Below are 25,852 nucleotides of genomic sequence, written 5' to 3'. Positions count from 1 at the left end.
TGTCTCATTGAGCTCCCAGAATCCTCCTGTGGTGATGGGAGGAGCACCGCCGCAGACTGGCACCTGTACAGGTGTCATGTTTGTGTCACAGACCACGTAAAGCACAGAGCTGAGGCAGGAGCCGTTCAGTTTGTTTCATTGATTTTTATTTTTGTAATAATGAGATCAGTTTAACACTTAGTCATCTGTATACATGCTCACGCCTCCACCTTAACTGTCCTGCAGGTGTCCACATACTTTTGCTATATGTATTGATTACTGATTAGATAAGCACTGCGTTCAAATCACAGACATGTTTTGATTTCACGGATGTTCTCCCGTCAGCAGATCTGCAAAGAAAACAGAAAATTTCATTTCACAAAGTGTTTGATTCCTGATTGAAAGGCAGATTCAGGCAGGATGAAGTCCACGCGCAGCTTTGTGAGCGTGCGGTGGCTCACACACCTGCAGGTGTTGGTGTGAAACCCTCCCAGAGGGTCTTTGAGGTACTTACGCTGACAGTCGTACACCACCTCCAGGTACTTATAGGTGCCCGGGCAGGGGTCTCCAAACACCGAGTTCCTTACTTTGATAGAACAGCTGTTTCTCCCGTTACAGCTGTGGATGCACATGAGAGGTCACATGAGGTCAAACAGCATCGAATCATCTGAGAGGATGGAGAGAGATGCGGCGTTCGTACCTGTCGGTTACTTTGCTCGTGGGATTGGAGCAGTGGATATTTTCGAGCTGAGAGGGAGGACGTTTGTAAGAACACGTGGTGGAATCACGGCGCCCGTATTCAGCCCAGAGGACGACTATTACCTTTCCTTCACCTGGAGAAGAGTTCAGACTGTTCAACTGGGCGCTCGTTAAGCGCCGACGCATCGATTCTCTTTCTGGGTCCAAGCTTCTGCTCGCTGCGAGGCTCTCACCTTTACGACCTGCTGCAGTGTTTTCTCTGAGTCACGATCAGTGCAGACTTCCCTGAGCTATAGTGATGTAATACGAGGCTCCGTCAGCCTGGATGTTAAACGTTATCTGAGACCTGATCACGATCCCGAATGAAGCTGCACCGTTTGTAACCCTGTGTTTGGTTTTCAGGAACATTTGGACCCAGAAAGTGTTTGTAGCAAAATGATAAACTAATTAAAAAAACAAAGATCTTACCACACTGAAGGTTTGCATAAGAATGTTCACACGTGATGCTGTGGACTGAAAAAGACACATCTCATTAAAAGTTTCATAATTCTGCTGCACGTGATTAAAAATCTAAAATTGTAGCTTTTCAACTATCAGGCTTGTAGTTTCTGGAGTCCATTGATAGCAACACATCTCAAATATCTGCAGTGGAGTCTGAAGGCACTTACACTGACAATCATAAGCCACCTCCAGGTACTTGTAGGTGCCCGGGCAGGGGTCTCCAAACACCGAGCAGCTCGCTTCGATAGCACAGCTGCTTTTCCCGTTACAGCTGTGGATGCAGATAAGAAGTGAGTGAGCGGAGGCCTCAGTGAAGCTGTCAGCCTGAAGAAAAACTGAACTCCTGTACCTGTCCGACACTTTAGGCGTGGGATTTAAACAGTGGACGTTTTGAATCTCAGTGTCTGGACGTTGGTAGGAGCACGTGGTCGTGTCACGGCGTCCGAAATAAGCCCAGTGGATGGTGATCACCTGCCCGTTTTCTGAGGAAGAGCTCAGAGTTAAACGAAGACGACGTTTGTGTTTCTGTCACATGAATCCACCAAAGACACACAAGAATGAAAAGTGTTCTCACCACACTGAAGGTTCACCTGGGATCCTTCACATGCCACAGTGCGGTCTGACAGACACACAAATCACATCAGAAAATCATTCATGTACAGGTTTGATCAGAACGATTAAAAAACTTCACAACCACTTAAAAACATTTTAGGGAACTTTGTCTCAAAGCTCTGAAGTGTGAAGCAGTCCTAAAGCCACTTACACTGACAATCGTAAGCCACCTCCAGGTACTTGTAGGTGCCCACGCAGGGGTCTCCAAACACCGAGCAGCTCGCTTCGATAGCACAGCTGCTTTTCCCGTTACAGCTGTGGATGCAGATAAGAAGTGAGTCAGCAGAGGCCTCAAACACAGTATTACAAAACAATGAAACTGCATCAGGCCACATTAGACTTCAGAAAACATCCAGGAGAGTCTGCAAGGTTCAGGGGACCGAGATGAAGCTGCAGCAGGAGAGAGAAGAACGGAGAAGGAGAGGAGCAGCTGACGGTCTGAAGCATCACGTGTCTTAACGTGGTGGAGGCAGCGTTATGGTTCAGACACGTGCTGATGATAATGAGCCAAAGCTGCAACAGCAGCACACAAATGGCCGAGTCAGTCACCTGACCTCACAGCTGCTTTTCAGTTATTAAATACAAAACTGAAGGCAGAGACCCACAAAGAAGCAACAGCTGAAGGTGCTGCAGTAAAGGCCTGCAGAGCACCTCAGAACACCTGCTGATGCCTGTGGGTTCATGACTTCAGTCACTGAGGCAACGTTTCATCCCAGCACTCATGAAAACAGGAGCTGGGCCAGAGGCTGCAGTTCAGGGAAGGCCTCACTGAGGACCGGCCGAGGCTCCGGGGCCTGGCAGACCCCCCCCTCACACCTCTGATGTCCCCCACACGACACTGACCAACAGAGGAGGGAATGAAAACAAGAAGCTGCACAGAATGTGAAAGTGTGACCTTCTGTACCTGTCGGCTACTTTAGTCGTGGGATTCAAGCACTGGACGTTTTGAATCTCATGTTTTGGACGGTGGTCGGAGCACGTGGTCGTATCACGGCGCCCGAAATCGGCCCAGTAGACGACTATGACCTGTCCTTCATCTGAGGAAGAGCTCAAACGGTTAAACTATCACATGTTTGTATTTCAATCAAACGAATCCACCAGAATCACCAAAAACTGTGTTCTCACCACACTGCAGGTTTGCCACAGATCCCTCACATGTTACACTGTGGACTGACAAACACACACATCACATCAGAAACACACATCACATCATTCATGCGCAGATTTAATAAAGTTATCAAATACACACTCGCTGGGAAGCAGGCGTAGGTGGTGTCCAGGTATTTGCAGATGTTGGGGTCATGAGTGCCGAAGAGCCCGACAATATCGATGTCACACGTTTTCTTTCCGTCGCAGCTGCAGGGAGACGGAAAGCAGCTCATCACCAGGCTCGTTAAAGGGATCAGGATTTATTTCAATGCTGGCGGGGCTCACCTGTCCTTGATGACCTCCAGTTTGTCATAATGATGAGGGCACTTTTCTGTAATTCCACATTTGTACACAACTGACTCCACAGTGATCACACCGTCCTCTGTTATTCATGCAAAGGTTGAGGAAAAAGGAGAAATTAAACAGAGAAAGAAGGAACAGAAAAAATGAATGCAGAGCAGAGCAGCTCTGTAGGAACAGTCATCACTGCGTTATTATTCCAAAAACAGAAGAATAAATCGTTTCAGGTCAGATGTGGTGCTCTCGTTGGGGACTATTTCCTGCAGTGGATCAGTCTACTTTATGTCCTTCAGTCAGAGGCCGGTGTGTGTGTGTGTGTGTGTGTGTGTGTGTGTGTGTGTGTGTGTGTGTGTGTGTGTGTGTGTGCGTGTGCGTGTGTGTGAGACGCTCACACACAGTCTGAGTGCTGCTTGATAAAAAGTGTGACCACTGAGGACAAAGATCACGTGAGCAGCACAGACTTCTGCACAATCACACTTTTTTTTACAATCGCAGCGTCGCCCCCTGCTGGACGATCAAAGAATGCAGGTGTCAGCCCGACTTCCAGCTTTCACCTACAGTCTCTGAGCGTCTTACCGCAGCGCAGGTGTTGGATGTTGTGGCCGTCACAGGTGATGACTCTGGCTGTGGATATGGCCGTCACAGTGGAAGGCACAACAGGGTCTGCTCGGGTCAAGCCTGGAGGGGAAAAAAAAGTTAGAGTTAGAGATTAATTTCTAAATGCTTTGGGTTATGTTGGTATTCTTGTTGTTATCGTGCTGATGGTGCAGGTGGAGCAGCTCCCTCACCAGCACTTTTGATTTTAATTTGATGAAGAAGAAGAAGTTGAAGCTAAGAGCTCAGCACCAAAAACAAGAAGCAAAAAATCAGAGTGAAGATTTTATTTAAATTTAAAATAGAAAACAACAGTGAATTATTAAATTCAGCTGCTGCTGAATCACGGGCAGCCTCGGTGGAGCCTCGGTGGAGCCTTTGGGAGTACCGTGACCTCTGTCTGCTGATGGCGCTGTGTGTGTTTGTGTGTTTTGACTCTGCACAAGGTCACAAGGACAGCCTGGCTGCTCGGAGAAAGTGCAGAGACAAAACACGGGCGCTCATCTGGAGGGCTGACCTTTCTGAAACTTCAGCCTTTCTCCCTAAAACTGTGTCCATGGATCTTTATTTTTATGCTCCTCATCTCCATCTCCTGATCAGTTTGGTCTTCCGTGGAGTCAGCTGATCGATGTGCAGCAGTGTTGTGATGCTGCACGTGAGAAAAAAGCTGCAGTCTGCAGACAAACTGCAGGTCTGACTGGCTTCCTGTCCCTGAGAGCTGCAAAAATCACCTGCAGTGGTGAGAGTGATGAGTTCCTATGCACCTTAACTATGGGTCTGATAACTGTTGATAACGTGCATTTAATGGACTGATAACATTTGAAGTGGGTGTTAAAATCAAATATGATTTCCAGCAGAGGGTTAACTAACGGCTGTCTATGCAGGCAGCAGGAAGTGAGCCCAGGTCAGTGTTTCACCTGTTGTCTCAGAGTGCATGGCTGCATCAAGCATTCAAAAACACCATTTACTGAACTGGAATGAGATAAATATTTCAGTTCATATCATGACAGGAAATATTAATTAAAAAGACATTAATTTCCTCAAAATTTCCAAACTTTTCCTGAATTTTTGGTTCTCCAGCCAAATTCACATCTCCACTAGTGTCCAAATCAAAGCCACACCTTTGGAGACAGGAGGTAAGAAAAGAAGAGAGGCCTGGAGTGATGGCAGCTCAGGTAAAGGTGAGGTTTACCTGATGAGTATGAAGAAGGTACAAAAACACACTTTTACCTGAAGTCATGAGCAGACAGGAAGCTGCCAGCACTGAAAAACAAAGTGTCAGACTGTGACGAACATGAGAAAAAGGCAGAGGAGAAACCTGGATGTTCACAGGGCGCTGCACACAACCTGCTTCCAACCCCCCCGCTGATAAACATGATAAGAGAAACCTCGAAGCTGTTTGAAAGCTCTATCATAAACATTCAAATTAAAGAATGTGTCTCTTATAACATGTTTGCAAACATTTGAACCTTTTTAATAAAATTATTTCTACTCAAAGGTTGAATCTGAATTATTTCACAGCAGCACAGGTTTATTTACAGCCTGTCAGCTTAAAGCAGTGCACAGTAAAATATTTATGACCCATGAATTACTTTCAGAAACATATAAAGATACTGGATAATTTGAAAGTAGCATCTGTCCCGATTCCTGCATGAAGGCTCATGAGCATGTCGTACTCACACAGCGTGCCGCTGAGCCCGGAGCGGAGCATCGTGTTTGGAGAGCCGGCTGTCGACGAGGAGCTGAGCTGATAGCAGATCAGACGCAGACCTCCGCGTATTTACACCGTTTACACTTCAACTTTTACCTACATGCACAACAAACAGCCAATGGAAACATGAGAACATGCTCATCACGATTATTTTAGCAAAGATTATGTAAACCAATCCCAGCTCGCCCAGTGTCAGCTGGATCCCCACAGACACACACACAGACACACACACAGACACACACACACACATGACCCTGAGCTGGATAATCAGTCAAGTAAACGGATGTAACGATGAACCTCAAGTTGAGTTAAAAGCAGGAAAATACTTCTTTATTCCAGAACGAGCTCCTTAATCATTTAAAGAAGGAAATATATTTTATAGGCTGCATAAATCAACTGCCTGACACCCCCCCCCCCCCCCCCCCCATATCATATTACACTTAACAATGAAATCAATGCAAACATTCAGATCCTGTAAAGGTGGTTAAATGGCCTCATGTGTTTGATCACGACTGTTTACAGTTTAATCAACCATCAGTTCAGCTCTGATTCATAATTATTATGATGTCACAGAAATGCGGCCTCCAACAAGTCTCTGCAGTTTCATATGTGGCTGTTGCACGTCGTCCTCCTCACGCAGCTCACGTATAAAACACTCGTGTTTTACAAAATATCCGACGTAGTCCCACAAACACGAGCGTTCATTCATACGTGCAGAACTTTTAGACGTGATCAGCATAAACTGAAAGAAGAAATTTCCAGAAAATTAAAACTCATAAAAATGAGTCCCGGTGACGGGCGGAGGGAGCGAGTGAGGCTGAAACTGGATTTCAAATCAGAGTGAAGAACAGGTAAAAGGATCGAACCACCAGGAAGAGGTTAAATACAGACTCTGCTGCAGAACATCAGCCGAGGTCATCTGTGAAACAGAACCAGTGACCTTCTGCACGACGCTCCAAACTGCAAAAAATATAAAATACTGTGAAAATGGATATGATATCCTACTGTGGAACAAAAATATTTGGAAAGCATTTCTCCAGATGCATCTGTTTGTTATGGCTACTGTTGCTATCTTTATTCTGTGAAACCAGCAGCAAATCTTTGAACCATCATCATCAGGATGAATCTGCACAGACTGACAGAGCAACGTGACCATTGTCTTTAATCTCTTACAGCAGAAGCTTTTTAAACCATTGATCAGGCAGCTGGAATAAAGTCTGCTCAGATCCTCATGTGGGTCCTTCAAATATAAAGGCTTAAATCTGAATCAACCTGTGAGCATGTTGCAGGAGTCCATCTGTTCTTTAGTTTTCTTTGTGTGACGCTGACAGATTTTGATTGTGTGCTGTAAACATGTATGTGTGTTTTTGTGTTTGCTACATTTTCTAAATTGTCTTCAACATATTTTACTGAGCGTGAAAATGAAAGGATCAAAGCAGGTGAGACTGGTTGATGCTCAGGAAATCCATTTATTTGTGTTTATTGTGATATGAAATCATATTGGTCAATACATCTTCCAGCAGTGATGTCATCGAGGCTTGACATCCTGGTGGAAGTGACATCAGCAGGGGGGATGTGACATCCTCGTGTCTGATGTGTCGGGACAGGAAGGAGCAGTTATGGGTCTCTGACACAGACAGAAGCTTTCAGTATGAAACACGAGGCATCGTTGACAAAATCTCGTCCTGTAAAAAGGATCAAAATGAAGAAGCAAAGAAATGAAATCAGAGGTCTATGCAGTAAATGTTTTCTTCTTTTCTAATGTAAAACTAACAAAACACAGTTCTTACAAAGTCCTGAGATTACATGACTTCAATCAATATAAAAACCAAACTCATTTAATCAACAGGCCCACTTTCACTTTGTACCTTCTTTGTTTATCTCCATACAATCTTCATTGCCTCCAGAGTTGTTAGGCTCCCCATTGGCCCATTTTGGGAAGTCAAACTGTGAACCATCACTCCACACCCACACAGTTTCCTGAAAGAATAAAGTTGAAGGTTCAGTTTGTTTTGATGCACTTTGATGCATCTATGCTGAGAGTGCAGGCGTGAGACCTCTTACACCACTCTGAGACATGAAGGTTCATTAAAAATCAAAAGAAAAATAAACTCAACATTAGAGCTGCATAAATCGATTATTTTAGTAATCGAGATTATTCCATCGATTAATCGGATAAGAAATACTTTCTTTATTAACAGTTTATCTGCATATTTTAACTTCCGTACTGCAGTTTGTCGCCTGTGAACAAACAGCGGTGAATGGAGCAGCTACAAAGTTCTCTTTTCTTCACACTTGCTGATCAGGTGCTTGATGAAGGACCTCCAGCTGTTTCACAGATTTAATGGTGGTTACTAAAAGAAAAAGCTGCTGTTTTGGACGCTGGAAAAACGTTTCCTTTTGCACTACTTGAACTCACCGTCTCTTTGCGCTTGCGCAGTTAAAACCGCTGCCTGCTATGAGTGTTTTGAAAAACTAGTGGCTGTGGGAGCCATGGCGCATGTGTGAGTAATGGTGTAATGCTTTGTATTCACAAGCATTCTCGAAAATACGTTTCTACTGCAGGTCTATATTTAGTCACTAATAAGGGATTAAAGTATAAAAAATACTTTGGCGGAGCCCCTCGGTCCTGGGGGGCCTTCCGGTACCGAACCATCGCTAGTGCTAATGGCCCGCGCTCTAGCAAACCAGTTCTGGTAGCTACAGCTGAAGTAAAGACAAAAATAACAGCTGAAATTCTCAGGGAGCACAACACACACACACACACACACACACACACACACACACACACACACACAGAGAGAGAGCAGTGGAGGCGTGGAAATGCATGTCAGCGATAGCTGCCACCCGTCCCGTAAAGTACGGAACCCCACATGTTACGGAGCCGTATTCCACGGAGTCCCGTAACATACGGGGTTCTGTATTTTACGAGACAGGTGAGAACTCTAGATGATCCACTCTGTGTTAAAGGAAATCCATCGCAGCGACGGAGAGCTTTTTAGAATCTGTGTGTGTGTGTGTGCGCGCGCGCGCGCGCGCGCGTGATTCACACTCCAGTCCAGTAGGTGGCGGTAATGCAGTTCTATGTTGGTTTGCCAGCCACCAATAAACCCACAAAAAGACGACGGAGCACTAATGCTGCTAATGCTAATGAGGAGCGCCGCTTACACCGAGACAGCTGAGCTGCAGTTTAAAGGAAGCATCGACACAGTAAATTTGTGTCAATAATTTTTTAGAATCGAGTTAATCGATGAATTGTTGCAGCCCTACTCAGCATCAACATCTATGTGCAGGAGCAAAGTCCTGATTAATCAGTCTGTCAAACGTTGCTCTGTGAATGAAACTGCTGAATATAAACAGGAAAAATATCAGACAACAGAAACAGGAGCAACTGATCCTCTTTATCCATCAAACACTTACTTTCTGTAAATCATTGCCTCCAACCCAAGATTCCCTATATGACCCTGCTGCTCTGTAAATGAGCTCTCTGATGAAGGTGTACTCAGCTAAGCTGTGGTATGAGGCCAGATGTCCACCGAGTGTCTGACAGGAACTCTGAGGAGGAAGATGAGGTGGTGACCACAGAAGATGGAAAGTGTGAGAATGCATTTAAAATAAAACAAAGATATCAAATCTTTATATTATCGGTGAGGCAGAAACAGCTGCTGTTATTTCCTGATGTACCTCAGCATCAGTCCAGGTCTTTGCACTGCTGTTAAAGATGAAACAGCGACCTCCAAACCAAGTCCAACCAGGAGGGCAGGTTTTAGAGGAAGCAGCTGCAAAATGATTGTAAAGTCAGGAGGTCAATTATGAATTCAAGTCAGAGAGAAAAGACATGCTGTGGAAGAGAGCCAGAGATTAGTAACAATTAATGATTAAATGCAGAGTGGAGTATAAACAAAGTAAATAAGGTGAATGAGAAGAAACAGTGCATTATGTGAACCCCCCAGCAGCCTAGGCCTATAGCAGCATAACTAAGGGAGGGTTCAGGGTCACCTGATCCAGCCCTAACTATAAGCTTGATCATAAAGGAAAGTTTTAAGCCTAATCTTAAAAATAGAGAGGGTGTCTGTCTCCTGAATCCAAGCTGGGAGCTGGTTCCACAGAAGAGGGGCCTGAAAGCTGAAGGCTCTGCCTCCCATTCTACTCTTAAGTATCCTAGGAACCACAAGTAAGCCAGCAGTCTGAGAGCGAAGTGCTCTGTTGGGGTGATATGGGACTATGAGGTCTTTGAGATAAGATGGGGCCTGATTATTCAAGACCTTGTAGGTGAGGAGAAGGATTTTAAATTCTATTCTAGATTTAACAGGGAGCCAATGAAGAGAAGCCAATATGGGAGAAATCTGCTCTCTCTTTCTAGTCCCTGTCAGTACTCTAGCTGCAGCATTTTGGATCAGCTGAAGGCTTTTCAGGGAGCTTTTAGGACAGCCTGATAATAATGAATTACAATAATCCAGCCTAGAAGTAATAAATGCATGAATTAGCTTTTCAGCATCACTCTGAGAAAGGATGTTTCTAATTTTAGAAATATTGCGCAAATGCAAAAAAGCAATCTAGTGGCAGTGGTGCAGTGGGTAGGCACTCGCCTTGCAGCCGGAATGTTGCAGGTTCAAGCCCCTGTCCCTATGCTGCGTTGCGTCCTTGGGCAAGACACTTAAACCACATTGCCTAACGGTAGCGCCGGTCTCTGGCTGCATGACCGCAGACGCTCATCTCTGGATGAGTGATTTGGAACGATCATTTTGTTGTGTGCCTTGTGCGCACAATGACAATGAGTTGAATCTAACATCTACATATTTGTTTAATATGTGCATTGAAGGACATATCCTGGTCAAAAATGACTCCAAGATTTCTCACAGTGTTACTGGAGGCCAAAGTAATGCCATCCAGAGTAAGTATCTGGTTAGACACCATGTTTCTAAGATTTGTGGGGCGGAGAACAAGAACTTCAGTTTGATCTGAATTTAGAAGCAGGAAACTAGAGGTCATCCAGGCCTTAATGTCTTTAAGACATTCCTGCAGTTTAACTAATTGATGTGTGTCATCTGGCTTCATTGATAGATAAAGCTGAGTATCATCTGCATAACAATGAAAATTGATGCAGTGCTTTCTAATAATACTGCCTAAGGGAAGCATAATGTAAATAGAATTGGTCCTAGCACAGAACCCTGTGGAACTCCATAATTAACCTTAGTGTGTGAAGAAGACTCCCCATTTACATGAACAAATTGGAGTCTATGAGATAAATATGATTCAAACCACTGCACCTAAATCAAATGGCTGAATCACCTCCTCAGTATGCAGTCAAGTTCTCCAGAGTCCTGCTAATGACTTCTATGTTTGACTCAGGTGTGTTGAAGCAGAGACACATCTAAAGCCTGCAGGACACCGGACTTCAAGGCCTGGAGTTGAGGATCCCTGATGTAGGGTCTAGTACCGCAGTGAGTGGGACCACTTTCTTGGATCTGCTCTTTGGGCTGTGTGATGTCCCAGCCCTCCTTTTTAATTACATCATAGACATTACAGCTCACAACACATCCAAGTACACACAGGGCCATGGGGGGCAGGTGTATCTTGTAGTGGTTGGTGGGTGCAGCTGCTGAGGTGGCCCCACTTGTCCCCTCACTGCTGCCTGCTCCTCAATTTTATTTACATCTTAGACATTGAGGGTCTTTGGGGGGTGGATCAGCGCTGTTGGTCAGTGCTCATATCTGTGTCCCTCCAATTTTACAAGCACTGTAGCTTTCATACAGTCATAATCATTCTTCCCACTACATACACTCACACACACCAGCACATACACCCAACACATTGGGTGGGAGGAGAGGAAGGTAGTCTTCCTACACTCTGGTTTCCTGCACCCTACCTGGGGTGGGGACTAGCTAGTGGTTCAGGACTGGGTCGGCTGCTTGGTACCCGCTTGTCTTCCTTTGACTTTTCTGGTTTTCTCATTTGTGTAATTAGTACCGAGAAGGTTGATAAAAGTGAAAGGCTATACTAATGTCATGTGTTTAATATTAGCTATAGTAAAGTGCAGAATTGTCTTTCTATTTGAGACAGACCGTTAAGAGCTGCACTGAAGTGGAACTTTATCGATGTCCAGGGGCGGGCTGGGGTTGAAATTTAGCTCCCGATGGCTGCCACGCCCCTGTCGATGTCAGTGTTTCTGTTACTTCCTCTGTCGCGCCTTCCTGTTTCATAACATGTCCCCGAGCGTGTAAGATGGCTGGGAGGAAAAGACACTGAGCTTATATTGAAGTTACTTGCTCCTAATTTTCTTGCAAAAAGATTAAAGATCTTTACTGGTGATCGAGTGAAGCCTGGTGTTTAATAAGTATGTGAATTTACCTAACAAGTATATACATTTAAAGTACGTCTAATAGTAGGGCAGTAAAAAGAAAAGTGATGACACATTTTAAAAATTTCTGTAATGTTATCAGCCTCACTAACTTATTGATTAAATTACATGTTTTTTGACATTTTGCTGATTTATTCTTAATATTGTGAAAACTGTGATTTCAGTCTGTTCACTGCAGAATAACTGATAACATGTTCATGTTTGATAAATGAACTGTTTTCTGCACACAAATATATTTATATATTTTTATTCCCATCAAAGAGTAAATATTTGAATTCACAGAGTCTAAAAGTTGGGCTGTTTTAGAAGTTGTGTGTTTATCATTTAAATGACTTACTCTGACAGCCATAAACCACCTCCAGGTACTTGTAGGTGCCACCACAGGGCTCTCCAAACACTGAGCTCTTTGCTGCAACAGTGCAGTTCTTTTGCCAGTTACAGCTGTGAATGCAGGTAAAAGGTGAGTCAGCAGAGCCTTGAAATACGCCGAGTCATCTAAGAGCAGATGTAAAACTGCAGAAAGAGAGTCAGCATCTGTACCTGTTCACTACATATTCTCTGCTGTTGGGACTCGAACACTGAACATTTTGGAGCTGAGAGTCAGGACGTCCATCAGAGCAGGTGGTGATGTCACGGCGTCCATAATCAGCCCTGTAGACGACTATAACCTGTCCTTCATCTGAGGAAGAGATCATAAACTGTAACCATGCCTGTATTTCTATCAACTGAATCCACTAAACTTACACAAAACTGGGGGAAAAAATCTCACCACACTGAAGCTTTGCCTGAGATCCTTCACATGCTACAGTGCGGTCTGACAAAGAAACATCAATCACATTAGAAACTGTAAGAATTCATCTACACATTTCATTGATTATTAGTTGATAATCACAGACTTGCTGGGAAGCAGCCGTAGGTGGTGTGCAGGAATTTGCAGATGCCGGGCTCAGAGGTGATGTTTGTATTTATGTCACACACTTTGTTGCCGTCACAGCTGCAGGAGACAGAAACCTCCATTTCAGCTTCATTAATGTGATCAATGAATAACTTCAGATGCTGACTTTCAGATAACATCTGACCTGCAGTTGTTTCTATTAAACTCTTTCAATCCAATATTTAAGTGCTTATTGATCAAAGTTAAACTACCCAGCAGTGTTCACCTTTTCCTGATGATGTCCAGAGTGCCATTCTGAGCCGACTCCACAATAATCACTCCACGCTCTGTTACACACACACAGACACAAGGAAATATTACAGTCATGGGCGAAATTGTTGGCATCCCTGAAATTTTTACAGAAAATGAATTATTTCTCCCAGAAAATTACTGCAATCACACATTTTGTTATGCACATGTTCATTTCCTTTGTGTGTACTGGAACAACACAAAAAACAAGGTCAAAATTCATATAATTCTACACAAAGCTCCTTCATTTTCCAGTCTAATAATGAGGGAAGAAGCCTCACCTGGCCATGAAAATACTTCTCTGTCAGTTTTGTCACTTCTGATCCTCTGACAATAGTGGCTGTAATTCCTGAACAGTTCATTTAAAGGGTTCATTAAACTCTCTGAACTGAAGCTGAACGTCTGCATCTTGATTCTCACTGATTGATGTAGAATCCATTGTGTTAGTGTTGTCATGGTCCTGACTGTTACCCAGTGTTCTGTTCATTATTAAATATGCTCACTTCGTTTCCTCAGTTTGTGTTTCATGTTTTTATGTGTTCCAAAGTCACAACGCAGACTCAGAGGAGATCGAGCTTTTGTAGTTGCGGCTCCAAAATTATGGAACGAGTTGTCATTATATGTAAGAGAGGCTCAAGCGCTTGCTGTTTTTAAATCTCGCTTAAAAGGACATTTTTACTCCCTGGCCTTTGACCCAGTGTGAGACTGTGACTGTGGTTTTAAGTTAATTTTCTGTTTTGTAGTTCCTTCGATTCACAAAATGACTCTACTGATGATATTAGACAGGAACAAGCTGTGAGTGCGGCGCAGCAGGTGTGAAAAGTAGCCAAAGCTGCCGGAGATAAATTCAACAAGAAGTGGAAACATTGTTCCAGAAATGGAAACCATACGCAGTAAACCGCAGAAAACAATGATGGATTTGGACAGTTTTCATCTATGCTGGCCCGGATATTTGCGTGTAATCTGGCGATCGGCGGCCGGCACTGTTACCAAATTTTGTGCAATAAAACTCGCTGTCGGCTGTCTCAAAAGTTGGCAAAGGATGAATCGAGGTCCAGGGGTGTGTGTGCTGCCCCCCTCGGTGCCAAAGAGAGGTCCGGGCGATGCCACAGCGTATGAAGGGATGCAGTATGAGCTCTGTAGACTGTTAGACTGTGTGGATTTTAAATTCTAGTCTAGATTTAACAGGGAGCCAATGAAGAGAAGCCAATCTGGGAGAAATATGCTCTCTCTTTCTAGTCCCTGTCAGTACTCTAGCTGCAGCATTTTGGATCAGCTGCAGGCTTTTCAGGGAGCTTTTAGGACAGCCTGATAATAATGAATTACAATAGTCCAGCCTAGAAGTAATAAATGCATGAATTAGCTTTTCACCAAACAGGATGTTTCTAATTTTAGAAATATTGCGCAAATGCAAAAAAGCGGTCCTACATATTTGTTTAATATGTGCATTGAAGGACATATCCTGGTCAAAAATGACTCCAAGATTTCTCACAGTGTTACTGGAGGCCAAAGTAATGCCATCCAGAGTAAGTATCTGGTTAGACACCATGTTTCTAAGATTTGTACAAGAATTTCGAAGCAGTCACATACAATGTACACCTCCTCATGTGGGAACAGTATTTGGAAAAGTTCACCTGGTTCATTCTTTTAGTTAAATGTGGGACTGAGCATGTAACAGATATTATATCTTTAGGAATATAATGTAGACATTGTGCCAAAGTCATAAACATGTCACACTGGATGCATCAATTAAGACCAATTAAACCCAACATAATTAACAGGCACTTACTTCCTTTCATTTACTGAACACTCAGAACTTCCAAACGTTCCGTAGAAAAGAAACAATTAGTCCAAAACAGCACAGGTGACAGCAAAGGCTGCTGGGTAATGAGAGCTGAACTTAAGCGCTCCCGTAACTGAGTCTGTCTGTGGCTGCCACTGGACTTTCTGCTCACATAAACAAAGGTTTGTTTTTATTATTTAACTCTATTTTTGAGTCTGTATCTGGGTCCACATCCACACTCCTTATGACAAGTGAACAGAGGCGCCACTACAGAAAAAGTCACTGTCCAAATACTTTTGGCCCTGCTGTGCATCCAGCTTTTACTTACAGTCTTTGTCCATCTTACCACAGCTCAGGCGATGAACAGTGAGGCTGTCAGAGGTGATTGCTCTCCCTCTGGATATGGGGGTCACGTTGTAAATGGAAGTCACATTGACTGTTGAAATGAAAAAGAAACACATAAACTGTACATCTGCTAAATGAATATGATTAATATGAAATGATCCTGGGTGCTGTTTTGAGTTCTTTTTGGTGAACTTCTGTGTTTTTGTTATATCTCTGGTTGTGTGTCTTGGTTTGTTTAGTTTGCTTTATGTTTGGTATTTCTTCCTGTGTCTCCTTTGTGTGTTCCATCAGCTGTTCTCCCCACATGTTTCCACCTCCCTCATTATCCCTCTGTGTTTATATTGTCTGCGTGCCCCCCAGCAGAAACCACCAGGCCCCCCAGCAGCTACCACCGGGCCCCACAGCAGCTACCGTCTGCCATCCAGTATGTGCTATCATTACATTCCCGTTATCGCCGGGTCGGTCAGAAAGCGCAGATCAATCTACAGGCATCAAAATCATGCTAATCTCAGGCCGATAACACTGACCTCATCCACTACTACTACCCTTTCTGTGGAGCTATGGAATTGTCAATCAGCCGTGAACAAGGCGGACTTTATCTCAGCTCATGCTTATAATTTATCTCTACAAATACTGGTTCTGACTGAAACTTGGATCAAGCCTGAAAATACTGCTACTCCGGCAGCTCTATCTAATAACTGTTCTTTCAGCCACACATCTCGTCCATCCAGGCTTGCTAATTGCTAATGGCTTACAGTACACTACTTTACTATCGTCAACTACACATACCTCATTTGAATACCATGCCATATTGGTTAGCGCTCCAGTTAAACTTGGTATTATTGTCATCTATCGTCCTCCTGGACATCTGGGTCAATTCATAAATGAACTAGACATGTTACTGTCCTCCTTTCCGAAGAATGAGTGTCCCATGCTCATTCTAGGTGACATGAACATTCACCTTGACAGCCCTGGCTCTACTGACTTTAAATCTCTTATGCACTCTTTTGATTTAGAGCTAGTCCCCAGTCCTCCAACTCATAAAGCCGGTAAAAACCTGGACTTAATTTTCACACGTCATTGTGATACAGAATCACTAAAGGTCACTCTGCTTCATCTCTCAGATCACTTTTTTATTCAGTTCAGTATCCGCATTTCTAGAAAACCTATTGCTGTTCCAGCTATGGTCACTTTCCGTCACAATCTCAGAAACCTCTCTGTAGATCAGTACTCATCACGGGTTGCCACTACTATGCCTTCATTAGGCTCACTCTCCTCTCTCAGCATGAACACTGCCACAGATACACTCTGCTCCACACTGAGCTCCTGTTTGGACAGTTTCTGTCCTTTGAGATCTCGTATCGTCCACACTAGCAAGCCACAGCCGTGGCTAAAAAATGAGTCCCTCCGGAAGCTACGTTCCAAACTCCGGGCTGCTGAAAGGATATGGCATAAAAAGGGCATCATGTCCGACTTATCTCACTATCAGCTTCTTTTGGCTTCCTTCTCAGAACACCTCACAATTGCCAAAACTGAATTTTACAGCTCGCTGACAGATTCTCGAAGATTATTCACAGCGTTCAGATCACTGTTGAATCCTCCACCTCCTCCTCTGCCTATGTGTCTTACAGCTGAAAAATTCGCCTCTTTCTTTTCTGGGAAAGTGGCGGCCATCAGCAGTCAGTTCACAGATCTACCCATTGTCTCTGCTCCTCCGTCTTCATCATTCAAAGAAAGTACATTCACTTAATTTACTCCTCTCTCTGAGAAAGAAGCACTGGCCCTCCTAACACGTAGACGTCCTACTACATCCGATTCCCACTGACCTTCTACAAACCATCGCACCTATTCCAGTCATCGCGCATGTAATTAATACTTACCTATCCACCGGTGAATTTCCGCTCACTTTCAAACAGGCCCAGGTGACACCTCTACTTAAAAAACCTTCTCTCGACCCTGCCCTGGTCGACAACTATCGACCGGTCTCGCTACTACCTTTCATTTTTAAAAAGCATAGAAAGGGCAGTGTATAACCAGATCTTAGGCTTTCTCTCCCAGAATAACTACCTTGACCAAAACCAATCCGGTTTTAAAAAGGGACACTCCACTGAGACGGCGCTGCTGTCTGTGACCAAAGCCTCAAAAACTGCCAGAGCTTCTGGACAGTCCTCAGCCCTCATTCTGCTGGACTTGTCAGCAGCCTTTGATACAGTCAATCATGACCGACTCCTAACTACACTCTCCAATATGGGTATCTCAGATACACCACTATCATGGTTCAGATCTTACCTTGCTGAACGCTCCTTCAAAGTGTCATGGCGAGGACAGTTGTCTTCATTATGTCCACTGTCCACTGGAGTGCCCCAAGGCTCAGTACTGGGACCCCTCCTCTTTTCCATCTATACCACCTCTCTGGGCCCAGTTATTTCCTCTCATGGGTTCTCCTACCATTGCTTTGCCGATGATACTCAGCTCTACTTATCATTCCCGCCGGATGACTCTACGATCTCAGCATGGATATCTCATTGTCTCTCAGATATATCCTCGTGGATGAAGTCACACCATCTTCAACTTAATCTTTCTAAGACTGAACTACTGGTGTTTCCTGCAAAACAGTCAGTTCAACGCAATTTCACCTTAACAATCGATTCTCTCTCACTTTCTCCGGCGAAGGTTGCCAGGAATCTGGGAGTCATGTTATCATTTACACACCAAGTGGCCTCTGTTGCTCGATCCTGTCGCTTTGCGCTATATAACATCAGACAAATTAGACCGTTTCTAACGCAACATGCTGCTCAGCTCTTGGTGCAGGCTGTGGTCATCTCGCGCCTCAATTATTGTAATGCAGTATTAACGGGCCTTCCAGCCTGTGCTATTAAGCCAGATTGATGACAAAGGGCAGACCAACTGAAAAGAGTTTGTTGTATTGGCAGCAATGCAAATTCCTTCCCCAAGTCTACAAAACACATCTAGACCTCAAGTACCCTGGAGAGAGTAAACAGCTGGTCCAGAGCTCCATGATCAGGATAAGAACTGCATTGCTTCTGAATCTCAGAGCCCACAAATCAGCGGACTCTTCTCTCCGATATCCTGAAGCAGATCTTTCCAAGAGACTGAGGAGCGTGAGCCCTCTGAAGCTGAAACATACCCTCCAGATCCCTTCTTAAACATATGAACTGAATCCCTGACTTCCATGTTTCAGAGGCAACAAGGATGGCCTGATAATATCCAGATTCTTAAGTGACTCTGGCTGAATGTCATCTACCCCAGAAGATTTGTTTATGTCATTATTTATGTTTTACTTCAGCTGGAGACAGGAAATAAGAAGATCCATAGAGTCCTGTGTGATAGCAGTTCAGTAGTTCAGGGGCACCAACAAAGACTGAGGTCGTGCAGACTTATTGGCCTATAAAGCCCAGATGATTGGCATGGATCAAACTGGAGTTTAACAGAAAGGTTCCTTATGACAAAAATATGATCAAGCACTAAACATGTTTACCTGAAGGGATGAGTAAACAGGATGCTGCCAGCTCTGAAAAATACAAAAAGAAACCTCAGTGTGTTTGGGATGGTGTTTGATTCAGCTCACAGCATGAACCAAAAATAAGCCCACAGGAGAAAACTGGGAGTGCAGGATTTACAGAGTTTCTGCTGAAACAGGTTTGTTTTTATTATTTTCTGCCTTTAGTTGATAGTGGAGAAAGATGAAGCTAAACTGGAATCAAACAGGGTTTTTTAACAGTTTAATCAAATAATAATAATTAATTATTTATTAATATAATGATGATCAAAGAGGCTCGTTATTTCAGGTTTAAGATATTTGAGGGGAATTTCCCATCAACCTGATTTGAATGAAAGTGGAAGGAACAACAAGACGATCCTATTGGTGCATCCATCACTGGTGCTGATCGCACATGAAGAGATCAAACAGGGAAAACACACATTTATGAATCAACCACAGCATTGCTGAGCAGTTAAAGTGGGACAGAACGATCTGCAATGATGTAACTTTTTTAATTATTATTTTTTGGCCTTTTGCAGATTTATTCAATAGGTTACAATGTAGAGAGACAGGAAAACAGGGAGAGAGAGAGATGGGGGAATACACACATGGTTGCCCGCTCATCCACTGAGCCGCCCCGGCTTAACACTTTTACGTGTTTCTATCAGCTCAACAAATATCAGCAAACACACAAACTGTTTGCGTGCAGTTTGTCACACAGTGTGTCTGCGAGCTGAGGGCAAAGATACTGTATGAGAGAGAAGTTCACTCAGAGATGGAGAAAGATGGAAGAAAGAGGAGAGCAGAGGAAGCAGAGAGGTCAGATTTAAAGGGAAGGACTGCTCAGGGAGCTCTGACCAAAAAAGATCAGAAAGGGTTTGAATTCACGGAGTCTAAAAGTTGGGCTGTTTTAGAAGTTGTGTGTTTATCATTTAAATGACTTACCCTGACAGCCATAAACCACCTCCAGGTACTTGGAGGTGCCATTACAGGGCTCTCCAAACACTGAGCTCTTTGCTGCAACAGTGCAGCTTTTTTGCCAGTTACAGCTGTGAATGCAGGTAAAAGGTGAGTCAGCAGAGCCTTGAAATACGCCGAGTCATCTGAGGCCCCGTTCACGCGACACCGTTTCAAAATAAAAACAACATCGTTTTGACTCATTTAGGATTTCCGTTTACACGAGAACGGATTGAAAATGATGCACCGGCCTGCATTTCCATGTAAACCAGTGCTTCTGAAATAGTGGGGCGCGCCCCCTTTGGGTGGACGCGATGTGGTACGGGGGGGGGGGGGGGGGGGGGGGGGGGGCACGTCTGGCCCCGGAGAATATGCTTTTTTTTTTTTTTGCTGTACTAGAATTAAGTGTAATTGTACATCCATTACAGTAGGTGGCAGTGGTGCACTCATTGTCAGTGTGCGCAGTAAGTAATAGCTCTATGGTGTATGGGTTTTTTTTGCCTACTCAGCATAGAGCAGGCTCCGCCGTGACTATTTATAGTCGTGGCAGAGTGTGTGTGTGTGTGTGTGTGGGTGTGTGTGGGGGCTAACAGAAACTAATTGAGAACAACTGGTGTAAACGGATGACTAGTACGTGTTTTGGAAATGGTAACTCGCACATGCGCACTATGGATGCAACGCCACAGTTTTCTGCGCATGCGCCAAATGATGACCGATACTTGCAATGGTGGATTCATGAGCACTTCTTGTGTTGTTGCCGTTTTGTAATTCAGCGTTGTGTGCAGCAGTAATCCAACCTCATAATAATAAACAATTTGCTGCTCTTCCTACTGTGTCCCTCCACGCATGCACATCTTGCGTGAACAAGCTTTGTAAAACAAAAAAAACAACGCCAACTTGTGGCCTGGCATGGGAACTACATCGTTTTCACCATTTCACAGGTTTCCGTGTAAACGCAGATCGTTTCTGAAAGGCCACCGTGTTAACGGAAGGCTGAAAAACGATGCCGTTTCCACTGGAAACAATGTTGTGTTAACGGAGCCTGAGAGCAGATGTAAAACTGCAGAAAGAGAGTCAGCATCTGTACCTGTTCACTACATATTCTGTGCTGTTGGGACTCGAACACTGAACATTTTGGAGCTCAGAGTCAGGACGTCCATCAGAGCAGGTGGTGATGTCACGGCGTCCATAATCAGCCCTGTAGACGACTATAACCTGTCCTTCATCTGAGGAAGAGATCATAAACTGTAACCATGCCTGTATTTCTATCAACTGAATCCACTAAACTTACACAAAACTGGGGAAAAAAATCTCACCACACTGAAGCTTTGCCTGAGATCCTTCACATGCTACAGTGCGGTCTGACAAAGAAACATCAATCACATTAGAAACTGTAAGAATTCATCTACACATTTCATTGATTATTAGTTGATAATCGGACATGTGACAGACTTGCTGGGAAGCAGCCGTAGGTGATGTCCAGGTATTTGCAGATGCTGGAATTACAGGCACAGATGATGTCTGTTTGTATTTGACATACTTCCTTCAGGTCACAGCTGCAGGGAGACAGAAAGGTGATTTTCAGGTGTGTTACAGAGATCAGTGAATAATTTCTAATACCTGTTCCTGTCAGATCAACTTTTGCTGTTTCTTTTTAAAAGCAGTTCTTTTAATGGAGGGGTCATTTCTGTGAAATTAAAGCAGCTAAACTGCGACAGTGTTCACCTTCTCTTGATGACGCCCAGATTGGGAAGTGCAGAGCAGGTGCGTCGATCTTCACACCTGTGCAAAACTGACTGCACAATGATCAGTCCGCTCTCTGTTATTCACATAATGAGACAAAAGGAAAATTAAATGTTAAATGTAAAAGTGCAGCTTTAAGGTACTTTGGCTTGATTTAAGACTCAGAAACTACATTCATACCCAAAACGGGCGAATATGTATAAAATAATCGCTGCAATTCTTAACCCCTTAACTGGCAGCAAATAAAATCACCTGAAACAACTACATAACACCCTCTGGTTATTATTGGCTCTGAACAACCCATTTCATAGCCTATTAATCGGCTGCGTCTGGTCCGCAGGCCGAATGAAGTGCATTTATATGGCAGGCTAGACCCGCCCATTTTGACTGACACCTCATTCGGCCAATCATGTTAAGAAATGGGTTTCCCAGAGCCAATAATACTCAGAGGGCGTCACGTAGCTTTGTCAGGTGATTTGGTGCAGCCAGTTACATGATTGGCCGAATGACGTGTCAATAAAAATGGGAGGGTCTAGCCTGCCATATAAAAGGGACTACAAACGGCCCGTCACCGGGCCCTTGCCAGTTAAGGGGCTACACTATTGATGCATTGCTTTTGTTAAACTCTTTATGTAATTAAAGCTGAAAGTCTGCACTTCAGTCACAAATCCACTGTGCTGGTGTTCGGGAGCAAAACGACAAACGTCACTGTCCACATTCTTATGGATGTGACTGAACAGCCAGCTTTAACATAAAACCTGCATCCATCTTACCACAGCTCAGCTGCTGGACACTGACGCTGTTAAAGGTGATCACTCTCCCGGTGGATGTGGCAGTGACAGTGGAAGGGAAAGAAAGTTCAGCTCTGGTAAATCCTGTAATTATAAAGAATGCATAAATATTGTGTATTTGCTAAAATAATGAGGAATATGTTTTATTTGTATAGCGCCAAATCACAACGAACAGTCATCTCGATGTCCTTTATAGTGTAAGATAAAGACCCAACAATAATACAGAGAAAACCCAACAAAAACCCAACAGCTGTGACTGGTTAGGGCTGAGGGGAGAGAGACAGGACAGAAGAGGACAGACAGGCTGTGGAAGAGAGCCAGAGATGAAGAAGAAGAAGAAGAAACAGCCTTTATTGTCCCACAGAGGGGAAATTTGGGTGTAAATATAATAATTTACACTATTAAGAATAATTTATATATATATATATATATATATATATATATATATATATATATATATATCAGTGACGTGCGGTGAGGGTCGTGACTGGTGAGGCACTGACGTCATCACATCAGATTTACAAACATATAGCTTATTCACCATTTGATTGGCAACAGTTGTTTTGTTTAACATTAACATAGTCTGAAGCAAACCTTTTAGCTCCGGTGTTGGTCTTCCTTTAATTATTATCTTCTGCTTCGATTGAAAGTCCAGTTTAGAAAATTCTTTCAGTTGAGTTATGTAATCTTCCATGTTGAACATAAGGCCAAGCAACAGGAAAAACTAACTGGCCTTGCTAACTGTTTATGGTAGCTTGCCACCGAGGAGTCGTAGAGTCCCTGGGATCACCAGCGCCCCCTACCATGAGGCACGAGAACTGCGTGCCTCACCTAGTGTCTCTTCGCAGCAGTTTCATGATCGCTCAACACAAGAATGCATTGCACACATACAGTTGTTAATGAAAAAACAAACAAAAAAAAAACTGTGCATTATATACACCAGCTAAAATATAGAAATTTAGTTCATATAGTAAAAGTGTTAGAACATTTTAATAGCCACATGCAAAGGGAAAGTAATCCGGTCTCACTGCATAGCATGCCAGCACAGTTAGTAGTCATTGGCAATGACTATACTGAGCCGCACCACGGATTGCGCAATCCGTGGTGCGGCTCGCCGGGCTGGTGCCTCACCGTTCGTCTCCTAGTATTTGACCGGCAAATGCGAAAATTCAACGATTTTGAAAAAAACGAATCTAAAAATGGTGTAGTTAAATGGAAAAGAACTTTAAAATACAAATCACTGAATGAATATAACCATTTAATTTATTTTTTAATTTTATATTTCCACGATGACAGGTGAGGCCGTGCCTCACCTGCCTCCCCTGACTGCACGTCACTGATATATATATATATATATATATATATAAACAACAAACAAGATTAACCTTAATAATAATAATGGTAAATGGTAAATGGACTAGTTCTTATATAGCGCTTTTCTGGGTACAAGACGCTTTTGTGGGTGGCTGTAGCTCAGTAGGTAGAGCAGGTCACCTACTGATTGGAAGGTCAGCGGTTTGATTCCTGGCTACTCCAGGCTACATGCCAATGTATCCTTGGGCAAGATACTTAACCCCAAGTTGCTCTCCGACCGTCCCGTCGGAGTATGAATGTGTGTGAGTGTTAGCTAATTAAAAGCACTTAGCTTACTAAACATGGAAGTGCTTGTATGAATGGGAGTGCATGGGTGAATGTAAACATGTTGTATAAGCGCTTTGAGTGCTCTGACTGAGTAGAAAAGCGCTATATAAGAACTAGTCCATTTACCATTTTACTCAGTCAGAGCACTCAAAGCGCTTATACAACACGTAATAACAATACTACTAATAATAACACTATATACAATGTACATGATGTGCCTGTGTGTTGAACCTTAACAGGCCGGACTATTTACAATATATTATATATTATCCTACAATGTGTAGGTTATTGTGGTTTTGTTGGGAGCAGTGACGGTTATACAGTCTTACAGCTGCTGGAAGGAAGGATCTACGATAACGCTTCTTTGTGCATTTAGGATGCAGCAGAGATTAATAATAACTAATGATTAAATACAGAGTGGGGTATAAACAAAGTAAATAAGGTGAATATAAAAAGAAACAGAATATATCTAGCCAGTATCTCTCAACCTCACACACTAGCTCAGGCTCCTTCCCCACCAGAGAGGTGACGTTCCATGTCCTGATAAGTGAAAATGATCAGATCTCCATAAGGTACCAGTAATAACTCTGACCATAGCCAAATGGAAAACAGTTAGAAAAGATGAGGAGGGAAAATGTGAGTGTCCTCCACCTGTAAAATCATTCCTGTTTGGGGGGGGGGGGGGGGGGGTCTCATTGTTGCCCCTCTAGTGCACCTGTGGTTAAATTCATGAACACAAAAGCAGCTGAAACTGATTAACACCCCCTTTATTTAATGACCTCATCAATATCACAGAAGATTAACTGGCTTGATGCTGAACTTAAAATGTGTTCCTTTATTTATTTTAAACAGTGTTTATGTTTATCTGTATTTTATACTAACCATCTGCACCTCCTGAAGGTAATTAAGGTTACTTTCCATACCAGACAGCAAAAACAAACAAACAAACAAACAAAAAAAAACTGATATGATGCTGCTTTACATGAGTTTATGAAAAAATAATAATTAGACATTGATTACACAACTACTCTCTGCTCCTTGAAAGGGTGGAGTGTAACACCCACTGGGAACAAATTTGACTTTCTGTCAGCAACACAAACCAAGCTCTCACTACAGCTGAACAGGAACTGACTACCACAAAACACCCAGAGGGGGGTGGGTGTGGTGTGAATGACTTCTCTGGCCTCCTGAACTGATTCACCCCAGTTTCTTAAGAAATTCTTCCTGATCCTCTGTGTACTTCCTGCTGCTTCTGTCTTCTTCTGGATCAGCTGGGCTCCTCCTCTGGGTTATGTTGATTTTCTTAGCTTCAACACTTGGGAACAGATTGCCCCCATTCCTGCAACTTTGATTCTTGCACAAATAGCCAGGTTTGCAGTATGATTTGTCATCATGAACTTCTAGACACTTGGTACATGCTGCTACCTTCTTGACAGCAGCTCTTCTCTCAGCTAATGTTAGCATTCTGAATTGTTTGCAAAAGTAGAGTCTTTTCCTGTGCTTTCCATTGCCACAGACAACACAGCTTACAGAGTTCCCCTCCGGTTTTGACTGACTTGGTTCTGGTGTGTCTTGGCTCCATTCGGGTCTCCCGTCTACTTTCCTCCCCCTCTCTCAGTTGCTCGAAATATTTTCTTGGTCTTTCAGAAATGCCAGGAGGTGATCAAAACGGTTCTGTGGTACCTCAGCATTCTTTTTATTTGCTGCATAAACGAGCCACTCCTTTTTCAGAGCTTCAGGAAGCTTGGTCTCAGCTGACTTTGTCACGAAGGGTTTTTAATGGCACCAGTTTCTCCAAGGTCACTGAGGTCCGTAAGTGCCTTTTCAACAGCTTGAATTAACTCCACTATCCTTCTTGGCTGGTGACCTCTAACTGCAGGAATTCTCTGTAGCAATTTCGGTTGCTATGGCTGTTGGGTTTCCATACTGGTTCTCAAGGACATGGAAAAAATCATCTGGAGTGTTGTAGGAGGTTAGGTGGAGGTCTCTTGTGATTTCCTT

At 43.5% G+C, this 25,852-nt stretch overlaps 1 protein-coding gene across 1 annotated transcript in view; it reads right to left on the bottom strand.

The window, feature by feature from the left end:
• Positions 1–223: 223 nt before the first annotated feature.
• The window catches only part of LOC115782554 (uncharacterized), a 27,209-nt gene continuing 1,580 nt past the window's right edge, over positions 224–25,852 (bottom strand). Inside the window, exons 3-25 of the mRNA XM_030732772.1 lie at positions 22,193–22,294; positions 21,402–21,495; positions 21,129–21,232; positions 20,993–21,037; positions 20,764–20,902; positions 19,665–19,768; positions 18,717–18,749; positions 15,219–15,308; positions 13,067–13,127; positions 12,803–12,900; positions 12,676–12,720; positions 12,447–12,585; positions 12,244–12,347; positions 2,917–2,961; positions 2,696–2,828; positions 1,943–2,046; positions 1,754–1,798; positions 1,529–1,661; positions 1,347–1,450; positions 1,147–1,191; positions 680–812; positions 494–597; positions 224–329 (exon numbers count right to left, since the gene is read on the bottom strand). Coding sequence (XP_030588632.1) covers positions 304–329; positions 494–597; positions 680–812; positions 1,147–1,191; positions 1,347–1,450; positions 1,529–1,661; positions 1,754–1,798; positions 1,943–2,046; positions 2,696–2,828; positions 2,917–2,961; positions 12,244–12,347; positions 12,447–12,585; positions 12,676–12,720; positions 12,803–12,900; positions 13,067–13,127; positions 15,219–15,308; positions 18,717–18,749; positions 19,665–19,768; positions 20,764–20,902; positions 20,993–21,037; positions 21,129–21,232; positions 21,402–21,495; positions 22,193–22,294 — 2,030 coding nt within the window. The 3' untranslated portion in view covers positions 224–303. The remainder of the gene's footprint in view (positions 330–493; positions 598–679; positions 813–1,146; positions 1,192–1,346; positions 1,451–1,528; positions 1,662–1,753; positions 1,799–1,942; positions 2,047–2,695; positions 2,829–2,916; positions 2,962–12,243; positions 12,348–12,446; positions 12,586–12,675; positions 12,721–12,802; positions 12,901–13,066; positions 13,128–15,218; positions 15,309–18,716; positions 18,750–19,664; positions 19,769–20,763; positions 20,903–20,992; positions 21,038–21,128; positions 21,233–21,401; positions 21,496–22,192; positions 22,295–25,852) is intronic.

This window comes from Archocentrus centrarchus, chromosome 7, assembly GCF_007364275.1.
Source record: "Archocentrus centrarchus isolate MPI-CPG fArcCen1 chromosome 7, fArcCen1, whole genome shotgun sequence".
Classification (NCBI taxonomy): domain Eukaryota; kingdom Metazoa; phylum Chordata; class Actinopteri; order Cichliformes; family Cichlidae; genus Archocentrus; species Archocentrus centrarchus.
Note: the sequence above shows the minus strand (reverse complement) of the source record. Positions and strands in the feature narration are given on the sequence as shown.